Source organism: Propithecus coquereli, unplaced genomic scaffold (assembly GCF_000956105.1).
Source record: "Propithecus coquereli isolate 6110/MARCELLA unplaced genomic scaffold, Pcoq_1.0 Scaffold265, whole genome shotgun sequence".
In the NCBI taxonomy this organism is placed as follows: Eukaryota; Metazoa; Chordata; class Mammalia; order Primates; family Indriidae; genus Propithecus; species Propithecus coquereli.
This window is the reverse complement of record NW_012148230.1, coordinates 2,050,951-2,070,959: the sequence shown is the minus strand read 5'-3', so window position 1 is coordinate 2,070,959 and position 20,009 is coordinate 2,050,951. Positions and strand designations below refer to the sequence as shown.

Sequence of the window (20,009 nt, the reverse complement as noted above, 5' to 3'; positions counted from 1 at the left end):
CATGTATCACATTTATTCTTAAAAAATTTTTTCACTTTGAAAAAAAGTGCTACATGGTATATGCTTAAGGACCTGTGTGTATATATATAGGTAAAGATGATATATATTATATACAACAAGAACAAGTGAGAGAAATAGTGAGCCCAAAATACCCCAAATTAATAAACTAATATAAGTGTCAAAACCAATGAGGAAGGACGATGAAGTCCACAAAGACTGTAAAACTTAGGTTAATGTGTTTTGGCTTTTCATTATCACTAACCAAACTAAAAGTTTGATTTAATTCATGTCTTTCACAGGAAGAAACTAAACTAACAAGGCCATGGACACTGAAATCAGAAAGACTTGGTTTCAACTATTTCTTCATTCTCCCCATTATGTACTTAAAAACTGTGTGTCTATAATAAATTTCCAGAGAAACTATCTAGCATTATAAGTGGTCATTATTAATTTTTTGAAGACTGATATATAACAATGTAATAAAATCAGTATTAGTTTCACATGATCTGCCCTAAATAAAGAGAGAATAACTGTAATGAGCAGAGTACACAAATATTCTTTGCAGCATTTCATAGGAAATCCCTAGACAAGAAAATAAGATTAAAAAGTAAACCATGAAATAGCTCATGCCTGTAATCCCAGTGATTTGAGACACTGAGGTGAGAGGATTACTTGAGCTTAGGAGTCCAAGACCAGTCTGGACAACAAAGTGAGACCCCATCTCTAAAAAGAATTTTAAAAATTAGCCAGTTGTGGTGGCACATGCTTATAGTCCTTGCTACTCAGGAGGGCAATACAGGAGGATTGCTTGAGCCCAGGAGGTTGAGACTGTAGTAAGCTATGATTGTTCTGCTACATACCAGCCTGGCCAATACACAGACCGTGTTTCCTTACTTTTTTTTTTGGAGAAAGGGTCTCGCTCTGTCACCTGGGCTAGAGTGCAGTGGCGGGATCATAGCTCACTGCAACTGCAAACTTCTGGGCTCAAGCAATCCTCCTGCTTCGGCCTCCTGAGTAGCCAGAACTACAGGCATGTACCAGCATGTCCAACTAATTTTGCCATTTTTTGTAGACAGGGTCCTGCTCGTGCTCAGACTAGTCTCGAACTCCTGGCCTCAGGCAATCTTCCCGCCTCAGCACCTCAAGGTGCTAGGGATAACAAGCGTAAGCCACCATGCCCAGCCACTTTTTACTGTTAAAAGGAAACTTTTTAAAAAAGTTTAACATTTTCTAACAGTAAAACAAATTGTATACCAACTAAAAAAATAGATAAAATATTTTCCTTCAAGTTTTATATAAAAATTTTTACTCATTTCACATGAGATCAAAAGACAAACCACAAAGACAAAATAATTGAAACTACTTGTGTACATTGGTAAACCTAAACTTAGAGAATCTCTTGGAAAATCATGCACTATAAAAGGATTATCTAAGTATACAAAAACTTGAATTATTGCTTACACAAAATCAGAGACACTTTAATAGGAATTCTCAGAGTAATATACAAAACAAAACAAATACATGGAAAAGTATTCCTACAGATACATACAGAAAAAGTAGAGAATCATCATGAATTTTAAGGGAAAAAACTATCTCATAAAAGGCACTAATCACATAATTTTGAAATTTCAATGAATTCATAAACAAAAATTTATCATTGTTTTCTTTATTGTGAATTAAGGCAATGTTCTCCATTTTCTCCTTTAACTAGAAGTCTTATAACTTTAAAAATGTTAAGGAAACCCAGTCTACACAAATTCAAAATTCACATCTGGCATCCCATCAAAAGTTATCAGGCATTCAAAGAACCAGGAAAATCTACCCAAAATGAGTGGACAAATGAATCAATTGAAGGTGACTGACACAGATATTAGAATTAGCTGACAAAGATATTAAAAGTTATTATAATGGTATTCCATATGTTCAAAAAATTAAGTAGATATATGGAAGATAAGACCAAATCCTACTTAAGAACACAAACTCTACACTGCATGAGACAAAAAAATACACTGGATGAGATCAAAGGTAGGCAGATTAGACACTGCAGAAGAAAATATTAGTAAACTTGGAGACATAGCCATAGAAACCAACTGAAATGAAACAAAAAAGACAAGGAAAAAAAAGAACAGAGAACCAGCAGGCTGTAAAACAACTATAAACAGACCAATATATATGCAACTGGAGTCTCTGAAGGAAAGCACAAAGAGGTGAGACATAAAATATATGTGAAGAAATAATGGCTGAAAGTTTTCCAAATATGATGAAAACCATAAACTCTCAGATACAAGAAGCTCAAAAAACACAAATATAAGAAAGAAAATTTAAAAAAAAAAACTACAGCAAGAAAACCATGTTCAAATTGCTTAATAATAATGATAAAAAGAAAACTCTGAAAGCTCCCAAAGAAAAATAAACATTAGGAACAATAAAAGTAAGTACTATAGCAGATTTCTCCTGCACAAGGTACTGGAGAAACATCTTTCAAAACATGAAAGAGACAAAAAGTCTGTCAAAACAGAATTCTATACCACCAAAAATATATTTTACAAAGGAAGGTCAAATAGACTTTTACAGACATACAAAAGTTGAAATAATTCATTACATGCAGACCTACATCACAAGAAATGTTAAAAGTAAGCCACTTAGGCCGAGCGCGGTGGCTCACGCCTGTAATCCTAGCACTCTGGGAGGCCAAGGCAGGTGGATCGCTCAAGGTCAGGAGTTCGAGACCAGCCTAAGCAAGAGCGAGACCCCATCTCTACAATAGAAAGAATAGAAAGAAATGAATAGAAAAAATAGAAAGAAATGATCTGGACAACTAAAAATATATATGTAAAAAATTAGCCAGGCATGATGGCACATGCCTGTAGTCCCAGCTACTTGGGAGGCTGAGGCAGAAGGATCACTTGAGCCCAGGAGTCTGAGGTTGCTGTGAGCCAGGCTGACGCCACGGCACTCTAGCCCGGGCAACAGAGCAAGACTCTGTCTCAACAAAAAAAAAAGTTGGGAAAAATAAAAATAAAATGATGGGCTGTTTGGCGGGAGCAGAAGGAGATGCTTTTTCTATCTGTGTAAATTACAGCTAGTCCTGATAAGGAAGTGGATTAACTACTTTTAGAACCTGGCATGGGGGATGGAGTAGGAGGATTTCCCTCAGTGGCTACTTTCTGCTTCCTGAGTTACTTATTCTTTTTCCCATCTGGTGTTTATAGGTACTTTCCATTCCCTTCTCCTTGCTCAGAGCAGTCTTCCTGAATTAGCCTTAAGGCACCTGACTAGCCTAACTTCCTCAATTCTTCTCTTTCTACCTGGGTTAACTTGATTCCTTTTAACTTCACATTGACTCAAGATTCTTTTCATTTTTGGCTCACGCCAAACCATTTTCTTCACCCAATTTGTGGGAGCCACATTCCTTTACCCATGGTTCTCAAGAATTTGTTCTTGGTCACATCTTCTTACTCATTCTGAAGGTACATTTAGAGGCATTTGCATTTTTAGTAAACCTAGTAAAGGCGATTTTCTGTCTACAAGAGAAGAGGCACTGACATGGGCCATAAACAATTGTGCATGTATATGTGTTTGGTAGTGAGGTGATAGCAATTGGGGGAATCCCTTTACCACCTTGTGTACTTCTTTGTATTAAAGGATGTTTGTATCTAAAGTAAATGTTTAGGCCGGGCGCGGTGGCTCACGCCTGTAATCCTAGCTCTCTGGGAGGCCGAGGCGGGAGGATTGTTTGAGCTCAGGAGTTCGAAACCAGCCTGAACAAGAGTGAGACCCCGTCTCTACTAAAAATTAGAAAGATTAGCCGGGCATGGTGGCGCATGTCTGTAGTCCCAGCTACTCGGGAGGCTGAGGCAGGAGGATCCCTTGAGCCCAGGAATTTGAGGTTGCTGTGAGCTAGGACGCCATGGCACTCTAGCCCGGGCAACACAGTGAGACTCTGTCTCAAAAAATAAAAAAATAAAAAAAATAAAGTAAATGTTTGTTGATGAAATGAAGGAAAAAAAGAACCATCACTAAATTATTAACTTCGATTCAATATGCTAAACTCATTTTGGTTGTTCTCAGCATAAATTATAAGTAATGATCAACAGACTAAAATCCAAATTAGTCCAAGTTTATTTAAAACTATAAATATTTGCTCCTTCAACATAGCATACAGCAAAGCAATTGTAATGTTTAAAGTCTATTACAAAAAAATTAATTAAAATGACGCTGCATTCATACTGCAAAGGAGTGTTATATTTTACATAACAATGAATGTAAACTAGCATTCCTTTGGATATAAATTTTAACATTCAAATTTTAAAATATTTAGTATAATTCACATGGCAGGGGTCAGAAGTTTGGAATTTCAACATTAACTCAGCCTTCCTGCTGGTCTACTACCACTGCTCAGCCCCTAGTTGTAAAAACTGAGCCTGTGAGTCCAAACCCATTTCTTGATCAAATCCAGAATTTATTCTTTATTATAGGAATTATTTCCAGGCCTTGTCTCCTGAAGGCCTTGTCTTCCCCAGGTAGATGTTCTATGTCAAAAGGGGTTTTTAAATAGCTTTCCCAAGACCTCGTAACATTTAAAGTAATGACTCTGGATGCCAGACCCGTATCTGTAATCTACCCTTAGCCCCCAGCAGTCTAGGGCTTATTCCAGAAATGCTCAAGTCTGGCCCATGGGGCTGAACTAAGATTCTGACATAAAGTCTACAAATGTTGGAATAATTTGCCATCACAACTCATATTCCTTACAAAGAGTAAATAACTTCATGAAAAGAACTTTTATCTCCATAAGAATAGAAATAGTTCGAAAACAGAAACAAAGTTTTCAAAAATAAAATTTTATACTCTTTTCGTTTAAATTAGTATAAACATAGTTTTGATTAAAAAAGAAAAATTTGCATGTCTCGTGTGAAACAGTTTATTAGCACTTACTTAAAACACAACTGGTCTGTAAGATTTAATGGGAGAAATCCAATTCTTGAAAAAAAAATACTATCTTGAAAAGATACTGCACTATCACTAATACCTTCAGAAACACAAATGTACACAAGGTCACACATACTTTAACAAAGGAGATTCAGTCAAATAATTCACTTCTCAAAACCAATTAAAAGCATGGTCTTCAGATTCTCTCGGTGCTTTCCTACTATTAATGCAACACTAAATACTGTTTCATCTGGATCAAAAATATAAAGAACAATGATTACCTATGAACAATCTTTTATAATGTAAACATTAGTAAAAATAACTACTTAAAACTTTATTCTGACATGAGAATTGGATTTTATTTTTAAAACAAAAATAAAATCTATCATTAAAAATAGGTATCAATGACTTGAGAGTAATTATATATTTCTTTTTCTTACTCATCATTCTCCAAAGGTACAGACCCAATGTAAAATACATAGCATAGTTGGATTATAATAAAATTAAGTCATCACTTGCTTTGGGTGAAGTCAGACATGGATATTTACAATATGATTTAATTAACCTAACAATGCTAGGAAGGCATAAAGTAACTAACTTTACAAAATTAACTATTTAACAGATTAAGAAGTAATGCTTAATATATGAAACTACTTTTAAACTGCTTTTGATGGTTTAGCAAGGGATCCCTTATATAAAAAACTAAATTTTGAAACAGGGTGAAACTTGGAATTCTCAAGTTAGAGTGTAGACTAGACAGACTGTAAGCTCCTGGAATTCGCGGGAAATATTATTTTGAGTCTCAAAAACTTAGAAAGCTCAGTAAGTGTTTCTTGGTTATCTAAAGTGCTCTTAAAATAAAGAAATAATAATTAAGTATAGAAGTTTCAAAATCTATGAAATAATCATACAATGTTAGAACTTAAATCTAAGACTATATGACTCCGAAGTCTATGATCTTTCCACTATGCCATTTTTTTCTTCATTAAAATAACTCAGATAATTTAATAACAAAAATATTTCAAAATATAGATCTACATTAATGAACAAACCATAATCTCAAAATACTGGCTGAGGTACATGAAAAATAAGTAAAATAAGTAAAAATGAGAAAACTGTGTACATGAATTCATCTTACCTAAAAAAGCAATAGAAACATTACAAGAAGCAGAAACATAAAGTAAAGGGGGGGACAGGGTGACAGAGAGACATAAAGCAGGATGTTGGGGGGAAAATGGGAAGAAAGAAGGTGGGGAGGGACAAGGAGAATAGGGAGAGAAAGGAAGCTAGGAGGAGAAAGAGAAGGAGGGGAAAAGGAGGGAGGAAGGAAGGGAGAAAAAGAAGAACTGCATATAAATCAGTGTCACTTTTAGTCTACTGGAAATAACAATGATATTTTCATTGTGTAAGACACAAATGGAGGAGCTGTTTACTCATTTACTATGACAAATTAACAAATAATAAAGAATAATTGAGAATATATAACAAAAGACAAAGAGAAAAAATATTAATGAAAGAGAAAAGTAAATTTAAGAACCAAAGGAAAATAGAATTTCTAATAAAGTTTTTATTTAGCTAGGAAGAAAATTAACAAAACAAAAAGAAAAATTTTTAAATATAAATACGAAGACTGTTTAGTCACATTTAAACATAAGGAAAATATTGCCCAATTATAGCAACAGCCAAAGAAGCTTCTGTTCATAAACTATACTTAATCTCCACTGAAATCTAACATTTAACAATTTTTGGTACAAAATTACAGAAGTACTTAATAAGAAACTATAACCATAAATCTCTTTTTAAAACATAAATAATATGCTCTTCTTTCCATTTACTTCTCAGACTTCTTATGAAAATTTTAGGACAATACAGATACATAAAATTAAGCTATGAAGATAACATAATGCTATAAAATGATGTGGTTTTAATGACTTTTAAATACTATATAGTCAAAGTTCATATAGGGTGAAAAAAGAAAAATTAAATACTATAGGTAAAAAGATTTTAAAAAAGCTTCTAAACAAATACAATCTGACTTTTCCTATTTAAGTACTTTGTAATTAAATAAGAAAATACGATGCTAGAGAGAAAATTTTGAACATTCCTTACATTCTATTACAAATGCTACATAATTCCATTTAGTATGAACTACTCGAAAATATGTTGAAAATTTAAAACAACAAAAAATTAGTAAAACTTTCTATACAGTCTGACAGTTTAGTCTACTTTGGTTTATTTTAAGGTTTTTCATATGTGAATTGCTCTAAATGGAATCATTCCACTGCTTAGAAAGATAACTTTTAAATGATAAGAATAAAAATCACTTAAGTAAACAATTTTCATAATTTTACGATACCTTTTGCTAAAGCTTCTTTATATTTCTCTTTGGCAGAATTCATTTCTTTTATTAGTTGTCTATAGCTGGATTTTAATTTCTCCAATTCTGTCTTTGTAACCTGTCAAAGAAAAAAGATGCTGAAAATGTATTAAATGTTTAAATTTACATTGGGTTTTTTTAATCCAGATGGCTGACTAGAGGAATTTCAAGTACACTTCATCCACTTAGAAGAACCAAAACAGTGTATAGACAATCACACCTTGAATACATTATCCAAAAGGGAACATGGGAGTCCCACAGGAAAGCAACAAGAGGCACCAAAATCTACAAAGGAGAGGGAAAACAGGTAGCCTACGTGGCTAGGACTGGCCAGGAGTAAATCCCCAATACAGGAGTGAGTGAGTGAATGAGGGTCCCTCTACAGTCCTCTTTCCCACTGAGGAATCATACAATCCAGCCCACAGGAGAATACCTTAGGACCAAAAGAGAGATTGTGAGAAAGAACTGCTCTAGGGACGTAACATGCCCTGGTTTTCACACCCTTTCTGAAACCTAATTGGCCACATCAAGACATCATTCTTGATCCCAGCTCTTAACAGACTGTGTGCAGTCCTGAGAACCAACAGCGCCACTCTTAGGCATTAGGGGCACTCAGGCTGCTGCTTATAGGACTGGGCCATGAGCAGGGCATGGACTCCCACAACCAGGACTAGAAGCATATGTATGGCATGGGCTGCAGCCACCAGCACTGGAAGCAAGCACCACCTGTGGGGCTTAAGAAGGATGAGAGATGCTATGGAGGCTTGGACTTGAGCTGGGCGGGGGCTCCTATGGTCCAAGGCTGAGTTTCAGGCTAGGCACAAATGGCCAGGTCTGATGCAACAGCAGCTGGGTCAGCTGCAACAGGCAGGACAGGGCCTTGGTGGGACTGGGGCATGAAAGGAATAAAAGTCTCTCAGCCAGCCAAGGCTGTGGCCACTGGGACCAGGCCCACCCTCCCTATGGCAGGACCTCAGCACAGTGGTAGTAACCCTTCACCTAAGCATTCCAGCATGGTACTGAGGATTGCCCTGTCCTTGCCCGTCACAGCTGGTGCATGCATTCACCATTGAGGGACCTGAGCTCAAGCCTGAACCAATCCAGTTCTACCATGCTTCACTCACCACCCCCCCAAACCATGGCAGAGTGCGGGATCTGGGGTCCTGGGTTCCACAACCCAATCCACCATCTGGGATACTCAGGCAGTATCCCTGGGGGACTAAGGTTGAACATAAACACCCTGCCACTACCACCTCAGTTGGCTCCTACTCACCTACTGGACTGGAGGCCAGAATGCAGAGCCCATTGTAACCACTGCCAACACAAGCGCGCAGCACTTAGAACTCAGCAGAACATCTCACCACCACTATTTGCACCATCATGCAAGCCATGTCAACTACCCAAGAGCTAGAGAGCCAGCTCACCTTTCCAGTACACTGCTGCTACAACTGGCATCCAAAAAAGCCACACAGAGGTTGGAGAATCAGCCTGCCAGCATATGCTGCTCCATTGCACAAGAATAGACATATGGCCCCTACTGCTAAAACTGAAACCTAAAGATAAGCCAACACGACATTCTAGTCACCTGCACAAATTGATCACAGCCTCCACTAATTAATACACCCTAACACACATAGGAAACCACGGATACCATTAATGCTGTTTATAGCCAAAAAAAATCATACAGAGATTTCACTACTGTACACACTCAGAAGCAAAGCCAAAGGATCCTACCCAACCAACATTATAGTCACAACTTCAGGACAAAGTATGCATGCCCCCTGCCAACAAAAGTAAAACTAAAAATAAAAAACAGCTAATATTACATCAGATATGCAGAAATCAATGTAAAGATATAGGAATCATGAAAAAACAAGGTAATATAATATCCCCAAAGGAAAATAATAATTCTCCAGCAATAGATCTTAACCAAAAAACCAAGAGATCTTAACCTTGAAATCCCAGATAAAGAATTCAAAATACTGATTTTAAAGAAGCTCAAAGAGATGCAAGAGAAAGATGAAAAACAATATAAAAAACTCAGAAAAATCAATTCAGGATATGAATGAGAAATTTACCAAAGGTCTTAAAAAAAAAACAAAAACAAATTATAGAATTGAAAAATTCATTGAAGGAAATACAAAATACATTCAAAAGCTTCAACAATATACTAGAACAAGCAGAAGAAAGAATTTCAGAACTTGAAGACAAATCTTTTGAGGTAACACAGTCACCCCAAAATAAGGAAAAAATAATAAAAATGAATGAACAAAGCCTTTCAGATGTTTAGGACTACATAAAGCAACCAAATTTATAAATTATTGGTATTCCCAAGGGTGAGGAGAGAAAATCTTATTTTATGAAACACGCAGAGGATAGATGAAAACTTTCCACATCTAGCAAGAGGCTAGATATCCAGATACAGGAGGCTTAGTGATCCCCAGGCAAATATAATGCAAAAGGGACATCACTATGCCACAATATAATGAGACTGTCTGAAGTCAATGTGAAAAAGTGAATTCTACAATCAGCAAGAAAAAAGTGTCTAATTACCTAAAAAGAAAATCTCATAAGACTCACACCAATCTTCTCAGCAGAAACCTTACAGGACAGAAGAGAATGTGATGACAAATTCAAAGTGCTTAAAGAAAAACAACTGCTACCCATGAATTCTATTTTCAGCAAGATTAACCTTTATAAATGAAGAAGAAGTACTCTTTCACAGACCAGAAAATCCTGAGGGAATTCAACAATTGGCCCTACAAGAAATGATCAAGGGAGTCCTAAACTTGGAAGCAAAGGTAAGACATTCACCAACACGAAAACACGTGAAAGTATGAAACTCATTGGTAAAGCAATCACTCAAAGGAGGAAGAGAAAAGAATCAAATAGTTCCACTACAGAATTTCCTCAAAACATAGTGACAGAGAAAAAGAAAGAAACAAAGAATTTATAAAACTACACAACAATTAACAATGGAACGGGAACAAAACTTCATATATCAATATTAACCTTGAACATAAATAGATTAAATGCTCCGCTTAAAAGATATACATTGGCAGAATGGATTAAAAGTCATGATCCAATTATATACTGCTGACAAGAAACTCACCTTACCAGTAAAGACACATGAAGATTGAGAGTAAAGGGATAGAAAAAGATATTCCATGCAAACAGACACAAAAAGCAAGCAGGAATAGCTATACTGATGTCAGATAAAACAGACTTGAAGTCCAAAACAGTAAAACAAGACAAAGAAGGTCATTATATAATGATTAAGGAATCAATTCAGCAAGAGTATATAATAATTCTAGATATATATGTACCCAACATTGGAGCACACAGATTCATAAAACAAATTGTACTACACCTAAAGTGAGAGATAGATAGTGATACGATAATAGTGGGGGACTTCAACATCCCACTCACAGCATCAGACAAATCATCTAGACAGAAAATCAACAAAGAAACAGTGGATTTAAACTGGACTTCAGACGAAATGGACCCAACAACTGGAGAATACACATTTTTTTCATCAGCACATAGAACATTCCCCTAGAATAACCATATAATAGGTCACAAAACAAGTCTCAACAAATTATACTAAATGAAAATTGTATCAGGTATCTTCTCAGACCACAGTGGACTAAAACTAGAAATCAATACCAAGAGTAATTTTGGAAACTATACAATGAAGAAATTAAGATAGAAATTTTAAAATTTTTTGAAACAAATGAAAATGTAAACATAACACACCAAAACCTGTGACATACAGCAAAAGCAGTGCTAAGAGGCAAGTTTATAGCATTAAATTCCTACATCAAAAAAGTAAAAAGATTACAAATTTACCATTTAATAATGCATCTGAAGGAGCCAGAAAAGCAAGAATAAACCGAACCTAAAATTAGCAGTAGAAAAGAAATAACAAAGATCAGAGTAAAACTAAATGAAATAGAGATAAAAAAAAAAAACAAAAACAAAGGATCAACACAACGAAAAGTTGCTTCTTTGAAAAGATAAACAAAATTCATAAACCATTAGCTAGACTGAACAAAAAAATAAGAGACAAAACCCAAATAAACATAATCAGAAATGAAACAGGAGACATTACAAGTGACACCACAGAAATACAAAAGATCATCAGAGACTATTGTGAACTATATGTTCACGAACTAGAAAACTTAGAGGAAATGAATAAATTCCTGGAAACATATAATTTCTCAAGATTGAACCAGGAAATATTAAAAAACCTGAACAGACCAATAATAGGTAGTGAGACTGGATCAGTAATAATAAAATCTGTCAACGAAGAAAAGCCCAGAACCAGAGTTATAGCAAAATTCTACCAGATGTACAAAGAAGAATTGGTACCAATCCTATATAAACTGTACCCAAAAAATCAAGGAGGAGGGAATTGTCCCTAACTCATTCTATGAGACCAGTATCACCCTGATACCAAAACCAAACAAAGACAGAAAAAGAAGCTACAGACCAATATCCCTAATGAACATAGCAAAAATCTTCAATAAAATAGTAGCAAATCAAATCCAACAGCATATCAAAAAGATAATAACACCATGCTCAAGTGGGTTTTATACCAGGGATGCAAGGATGGTTCACAGTAACCAAAACTAGTGGGTGGAATTATAGGAAAAAAAGACAGTGACTATGTGGATGATGGATAGGTGAGAGTTCATTTTACTATTCTTTTTCCTTTTGTATGTTTACTAATTTCCATAATAAAAACAGTTTTGAAAAGTTATTCAGAAGAGAGAGACTCTAAATACAAAGAAAACTTAGGTACCTTAACTAAGTTATTATTTTGCCTATAGTTTCTTTTTTATTTATGAATAGTATTATGTAATACAAATTCATTTTTTAAAAAAGGTAAGAGCTATTTCAGTAAATAAAAGATACAAATTCTAAGTAATAACAAAGCTTGTTTCACAGTTTAATTGGCAGCATTTTTTTCTTCCTTAGGAGTAAATAAACTAACAATATATCTTATAATCAATGTTTTATGTTCAATAAAATATTATTTATTAGAGACCCTAAATCTATTTCTTTTAAGGAAATGATGAATAAACTATTTTAAGTCAAACAGGATAAAATATTTCGGTGAATTTAAAAAAGCAATTAAAGAAAGAATTTCATTATGGAAAGACTAACCTTGATCATCTCTGCCTCTATCTGCTGATGAACACCTATATAACTTTTCTTCACCTGCTGCTTGTCCTTGATCATCATGGTGAGCCTATGTAAGGGTCCAGAGTTTAGGTCCTCTGCATGTGTCTTCATTATCCTACTAAGTTGCTCCGTCTGCTGAATCATGAGTAGCCAGGACTTAAAAAAAAAAAAAGAAAGAAAGAAAGAAAATTAGCATTTGTATGAGAGATTAGAAGTTTCCATTTAGCTGTGCTTTAAGTGTTTGAAAACTTTAAATATTTAGTTTTATGTAAATTATTACATTACTATAAAAATAGCAGGTTTTTGGCAATTATGCAACGAGCTATGAAAGGTTTGTATTTAACATTTTCAACTTCAACTACAAATGCTTCCAATTTCAATTATTAGAGACTCTTATTAGAGACTGCAGAATTTTAGGAAAAATATTAAGGGACTCTTTGAGAGTCCACACTTGCAGTCTTCATTTTATTACTTCTTAATTGTTTTCCAACGCATTGAAATATTGTTCTGCCCACACCATTCTGATGTCCTAGTAGAGTCACCAATTCTTAAACTTTAAATGCAATAGACATTTTGCCACCTTTATATTAAGTCATCTCTCCATGACATCACATCCCGCTGACTCACTTCTTACTGAAACTGTCTTCTTTTGGGGCTCGCATGGCTTCCTATCTTATCTTACAATATTCCTGGCTTGTTTCTAAAATTTCCTTCTTCAATCTGTGGGAGCTGTTCTTCTTTTGTTGTTTGTGTCTTAAATACTGGTATTCTCCAGACTTCTATCTATAGCTCTCTTCTTTTCTTAGTAAGTACCATTAGCTCGTAACAGTGTTTCCAGCACAATACACCTAAGAGGTACAACATATTTCCTCAATAGCAGAGATACATAATAGTGGGGTCCAGACAAGTGGGTATACGGACACTGCTGGAAAAACTAACTATTTGTTATTGGTTAGACTTCCTAACGTATATATACTGAGAAAAGTAACAAAAGAAAGTTCTTCACTGTAGGTCTTCAAAATTCAATTCAGAAACAATTAACGGAGATCTATCATAGTTAGGGAGGGTCTATGTTAAAGATACAAAAAAAAAAAGAACATGGTATGGTATCAGATATTAACAAAAATAATAATTTTCTACTTTATTACTTTTGATCTGTGAATGAACAGAATTATTCTTTTCCTGTTAATATTCCAATATAATCCTAAATCAAAAACATCTAAATCAAAATTATAGCTTAAAGCAAGCAAATTCTTAGTCACAGTCCATATTTACCAGGGTCTAACTTGGTAATCTTGTTTTTGATACACTGCAAAAAAAAATTGTTTTTCAAAAATAATAACCTTTGAGGGTATTTGTTTAGGGAGGGGAGTTGTTGTGAAATGCTATCATGAAAACAGAACATGATATACAGCCTATGAACAGATAGCATTTACTTTTAAATACGAAAATATAACCACTAATATGCTCTTAACATCACAAAGCAATTTAAAACTGATGTAGTCCTTCCTTTAAAATCTAAAATTTAACAAAGATGCAAACAGAAAACTATACTACATCAATTAAAAACATAAACTAAATGGCAATAATAACTTATGTAGCTTTGCCATTTTCATCTAATATTTTCATTCCAAAAAAATGCAATGTTGGAAAAACATTCCTTAGCATGTGTAAGAATGTTAAAGCTATAAAAAAAAAAAAGTGAGATGAGTCAGTGTTCTTTTCTATCCTCAAAAAATAAATATTCTCTACGTGCTTTGTAGCAATAAATTTCTGTGATGATATGTGGGAGTCCTTACAGCTTAGGGGAGAAGACTTCTTGGAAGCCAACATTAAACACCACAGTTAAGTTACATTGCCCCCCTTCTCCCAAAAGGGCACATGCTAGCCTATCTAATAGCTCTGTTCACTGTAGTCACTGCAGGAAGTTCAATGTCCCAAAGAATATATGATCACTCCAACTATCAACTCCACATTGCCCTCAGTATCTCCTCATCCAACCCAGGCTGCTATCTATAGAATCCTATATCCTCAAGAACTCTTGTTCTATGATTAGAAAAGTCCTCGTATGCCTTATCAGAACTTTCCATTTATATTCTAGCTTTAACAAAAACCTGGCTCTATCCCACTCCCAATGCCTGAATGCTGCTAATAAATATTCCCTCTCTTCCGGCAAAAGTTCCTGTTCTACAAAGCTCAGGCTACCCTTCCCCACAAACGATCCATCAGCAAGTCTTTCAGATTCTATCTCCAAAGTTACCTACAAATCCATCCACCTCTCTCCATTGCCACTGCCACTCCTTTTGACGGTTATGATTATCTCTGGCTTAGACTATTACAAATGGCATACTCTCATGCTATTTCCAATCCATTCCCCTTGAAATATCAAAAGAAATTATTAACATTGTCTTCCTTCAAACTTTACACTGGCTTTCCTTTGCATTTAAAGAAAAATCCAAACTCCTTTCTAAGAACTATAATGTCTCCCACTATCTGTATTCTACCTATCCTTCCAACCTCATGTTTTGACATTCTCCACCTAGCTAAACAAATTCTTGGAGCATTGTTCTTCCTTCGGTTTTCTGAATATATCAAGCTCTACCTGGGTTGGGGAACCTGTGGCCTTTCAGATTCCCATGTGTGGCCTCTTGACTGAATCCGCACTTCACAGAACAAATCCCTTATTAAAAGAATTTGTTCTGTAAAATTTGGATTCTGTCAAAAGGCCTCACTCGAGGATCCAGAAGGTCACATGTGGCCCCAAGGCTGCAGGCTCCCCACAATCTCTTCCTGAAAGTTTCCTCCTCTTCCTGGAAGCTCTTCTTTCCTTCACATGACAGGAGCCATCTCTTCCTTCAGTAATCAGCTAAATCTCATGAATCCTTGCTATTCTCTCTCTTATCTCTCTCCTAGCACTTAAAACAATTACTTATCTGTTATGTGGGTTGTTTTTTTTTAAAATTTTCTCCTCAACTGGAATGGAAGCTCCATAAAGGTAGTATCATGTGTCTGTCTATTATTTCAGATATTTACTGTGATGCCCAAGACAACAGATACTAAATATTCATGGAAGGAAGGAAGAAGAGGAAGGGAGGAAGAAAGGGAGGGAGGGAAAAAGGAGAAAAGGAATGAGGAATGTAGACTAAAACCACAAATTAAATACATGCCATAAAAAGGGTTTAAAAAATCTTTTTATTTTAAACTGAAAATGGATAGTATTATCATGGTGAAGAAAAAATAAACAAGTCTATTTTCAACCGAGAAAAAAATAGAAAGATCAAAGCAGCACATAATACAAAAGAAACTGACATAAAAGGAATGGTTGAGAGTAGCAAGAAAATGTTTAAGTGGTGTATTATTTGAATTAGATGGGTGGCTGGAATATTTGTTAAAAGAGAGAAGAATAAGATGTTAACAGATGCTTAATAAATAAACAAACGAAAGTAAAATGCACTCCAACATTTGTAATAAAACTAGAATAGCACCTTGCAGATATAGCTCTTTGGTTAGGGCATAGCAATGAACAAGGCATAGTTTGTTAAGATAATTTGTGGAAGATAATTCTTTGTAACCTAATAAACAAAATATTGTAGGCCATCTGCAGACATTCAAATTGCTTTATTATAGAGAAACCTGCTTGCTAATAATGTTCCTTATAATTGGATTTTACCAGTATAAGTCACTGACTCTAACATCAACTGTGACTGTCTGCAGTAGACAGGATCTGAAATAGAGAAAACCTGGCCAGGCACAGTGGCTCACACCTGTAATCCCAGCGCTTTGGAAGGCAGGAGGATCACCTCAGGCCAGGAGTTCAAGACCAGCCTAGGCAAGATGGTGAGACTTTGTTGCTACAAACAACTAAAAATAAATTTTGAAAAATTAGCTTGGCATGGTGGTGTGCACCTATAGTCCTAGCTACTCAGGAGACTGAGGGAGGAGGATCACTTGAGCCCAGGAGTTTGAGGTTGCAGTGAGCTATGATCACATCACTGCACTCTAGCCTGGATGACAGAGTGAGACCTTGTCTCTAAAAATAATAATTAATTAATTAATTAAAGGAAATCCCTAAAGATTCCATAAAAAATTGTTAGGAACTAATAAATTCAGTCACATAATACAAAATCAACATACAAAAAATCAGTAACATTTCTATACACTAACAACAAACTATCCAAAAAAGAAATTTTTTAAAAAATACCCTTTAAAATAGCATCAAAAAGATTAAAATACTTAGGAATAAATTTAACCAAGGAGGTGAAAGATTTTGACATTGAAAAGTATAAAACATTCATGATAAAATTGAAGAAGATGTGAATAAATGGAAAGATACCTAGTGTTCATGGAATGAAAGAATGATTATCATTAAAATGTTCCAAAGAGACACTCTTGTTTCAAACTATATTACAAGGCTATAGTAATCAAAACCATATGGTACTAGCATAAAAACAGACAAATAGACCAATGGAACAGTAAAGAGAGCCTGCAAATAAACTCACACATCTATGATCAGCTAATCTTTGACAGGGGCACTAAGATTATACAATGGGGAAAAGATATTCTCTTCAATAAATGGTGTTAGGAAAATTGGATATCCACATACAAGAGAATGAAACTGAATCCTTATCTTACACCACACACAAAAATTTACTTGAAGAGGACTAAAGACTTAAAAATAAAACCTGAATCTGTAAAGCTCCTACAAGAAAACAGGAAAAAAGCACCTTGACATTGGTATTAGCAATGATTTTTTGGTTATGACACCATAAGCACAGAAAACAAAAGCAAAAATAAGTGAGACTACAACAAACTAAAAAGCTTCTACAAAGCAAAGGAAATAATCAACAAAATAAAAAGGCAATCTACAGAACTGAAGAAAATGTTTGCAAATTATATATTTGATAAGGGGTTTATACCCAAAATATATAAGGTACTAATACAACTCAACAGCAAAAACACAAATAGATCAATTAAAAAATGTGTAAAGAACCTAAGTAGATACTTTTCCAAAGAAGACACACAAAAGGTATATGAAAAGGTGCTCAACATCCCTCATCATCATGTATTGGCAAGGATGTGGAGAAAAGGGAGCCCTTGTATACCATTGATGGGAATGTAAATAGGAAAGCCATTATGGAAAACAGTACGGAGCTTTCTCAAAAATTATTATAAAAATAGACCTGCCATATGATCTAGAAATTCCTCTTCTAAGTATATATCCAAAGAAAAGGAAATTAGTAGGTCAAAGAGATATCTACACTCTCATGTTCATTGTGGCACTGTTATGGTTTGGATATGGTTTGTCTGTCCCCACAACTCATGTTGAAATTCGATCCCCAATGTGGTGGTGTGGGGAAGTGGGCCAAATGGGAGGTATTTAGTATATTAGGACTCCACTCTCATGGGACTTGGTGCCACTCTTGTGGTAGTGAGTGAGTTCTCACTAACAAGACTAGATTCGTTCTTGTGAGAATGGATTAGTTTCCATAAAAGTGGGCTGTTATAATGCCCCTCAGGCTTTCTCTCTTCACACATGTTTACTTCCCCTTTGACCTTCTCAGCTATGTTATGATTCAGCATGAGAGCCCTTACCAGAAACCAGGGCCATGCCCTTGAACTTTCCAGCCTGCAGAACCATGAACTAAGTAAACTTCTTTTCTTTATAGATTACGCAGTTTCAATTATTCTGTTACAGCCACACAAAACAGACTAGACAGGCCATATTGACAATTGCCAACATAGAGAAACCACCATCAACAGATGCATGGATAAGGAGATTGTGGTATATATAATACATACAAACACACACACACACACACACACACACAAACATGCTTAATGGAATATTATTCAATCATAAAAAAGAAGGGAATCCTGCCATTTTTGACAAAATGGATGAATTTAGAAGGCATCATGCTAAGTGGAAAAGCCAAGCACAGAAAGACAAATACTGCATGATCTCACTTATATGTGGAATCTAAGAAAGTCAAACTCATAGAAGAAGAGAGTAGAATGGTGGTTGCCAGTGGCTGGGAGGTGGGGAAATGGGGACATGGTGGTCAATAAGAACAAAGTTTCAGTTATGCAGGATGAGTATGTTCTGGAGATCTAATGTACAGCATGGTAACTATAGTTAGATCTTAAGTGTTCTCACCACAAAAAGAAAATAACTGTGTGAGATGACATATATGTTAATTAACTTGATTATGGTAATTATTACATAATGTACATGTATATCAAAAAATCACATGGTATACCATAAATATATACCATTTTTTTGTAAAAAATAATTATATTGGAAATTTTAATAATAAAAATAATACATATGTGATTGGAAACCTCTAATGAGACACAAGGAAAGACAGGAAAAGCCCTTACCAGAAACCAGGGCCATGCCCTTGCACTTATTTAAAGAAATAATGGCTGAAATTTTTCAAAACTTAATGAAAACTAAAAACCCACAGGTCCAAGAAACTCAATAAACCTAAGCACAATAAGAATGAAAAAAACGTACTATCAATACTATATCTGAGTCAAACAGTCTTGGAACATTCAAATATTTAATAATGATAATATAATAATTTCTAAAAATTAATTACATGTGTAAAAGTCCATCAATTCTGTAACTCCTTGTGATGAGTTCCTGAATATCTTCATTTTTCCTACAGCATTTAACATTTTTCCCCTGTAAATATAACAGGAATTAGCTAGTATCCTTTTCTGCATAGTTTATGTCTCAGTATCCAGAAGTGCAAGCATGTTCTTATCCAGTGAAGCTTTTTCTTCCGAGACAGGATCTTGCTCTGTTGCCCGAACTGGAGTGCAGTAGCACAATCATAGTTCAGTGCAGCCTTGAACTCCAGGCTCAAGCATTCCTCCTGCCTCAGCCTCCCTAGTAGCTTGGACTACAGGCGCAAGCCACCAGGCCTACCCGGTGAAGCTTTTTAAAGAACCAAAGGATGAAAGTTATTTGATGAAAGAGGAGATGGATCATCTCAGTTAAGTATATCCTTCAATATCAGGAGAATTTCACTTTCTCTATTAGTTAAAGCCTTTCTAAAAATGGAAAGATTGAAACTTTTAAGCCCCTGTTATTCCAAGTATTGCAAATTCTCAGATTATTAAACACTAACATAATAACTAAAATGAATCCACATAAAATAAAAATACTGTGTGGACAAAAAGTAATTAAATATTTTTAAAATAAAGTCAATATAATCAAATTCAATACTCGCTTTCTAAAGAATGGTACCAAATATGCTGAACTGCATTAGCTCACTGTCCGATCTCAGAAGCAAAAGCACCTAGCACAGTGGTATGTGCCTATAGGCCCAGCTACTTGAAAGGCTGAGGCAAGAGGATTGCTTGAGCCCAGGAGTTTCAGACCAGTGTGGGCAACATAGCAAGACCCCATTAAGAAAAGAAAGAAAAAAGAAAGAGAGAAAGAGAGAGAGAGAAAGAAAAGAGAGAAAGAGAAAGAAAAAAAGAGAGAGAGAGAAAGAGAAGGAAGGAAGGA

General features: G+C 35.1%; 1 protein-coding gene across 1 annotated transcript in view; it reads right to left on the bottom strand.

Annotated features, from left to right (window-relative positions):
• FER (fer (fps/fes related) tyrosine kinase) overlaps nucleotides 1-20,009 on the bottom strand; it is a 403,356-nt gene that overhangs the window by 322,677 nt on the left and 60,670 nt on the right. The window contains exons 5-6 of the mRNA XM_012647371.1: nucleotides 12,476-12,649; nucleotides 7,286-7,385 (exon numbers count right to left, since the gene is read on the bottom strand). Of these exons, the coding sequence (XP_012502825.1) occupies nucleotides 7,286-7,385; nucleotides 12,476-12,649 (274 nt within the window). The remainder of the gene's footprint in view (nucleotides 1-7,285; nucleotides 7,386-12,475; nucleotides 12,650-20,009) is intronic.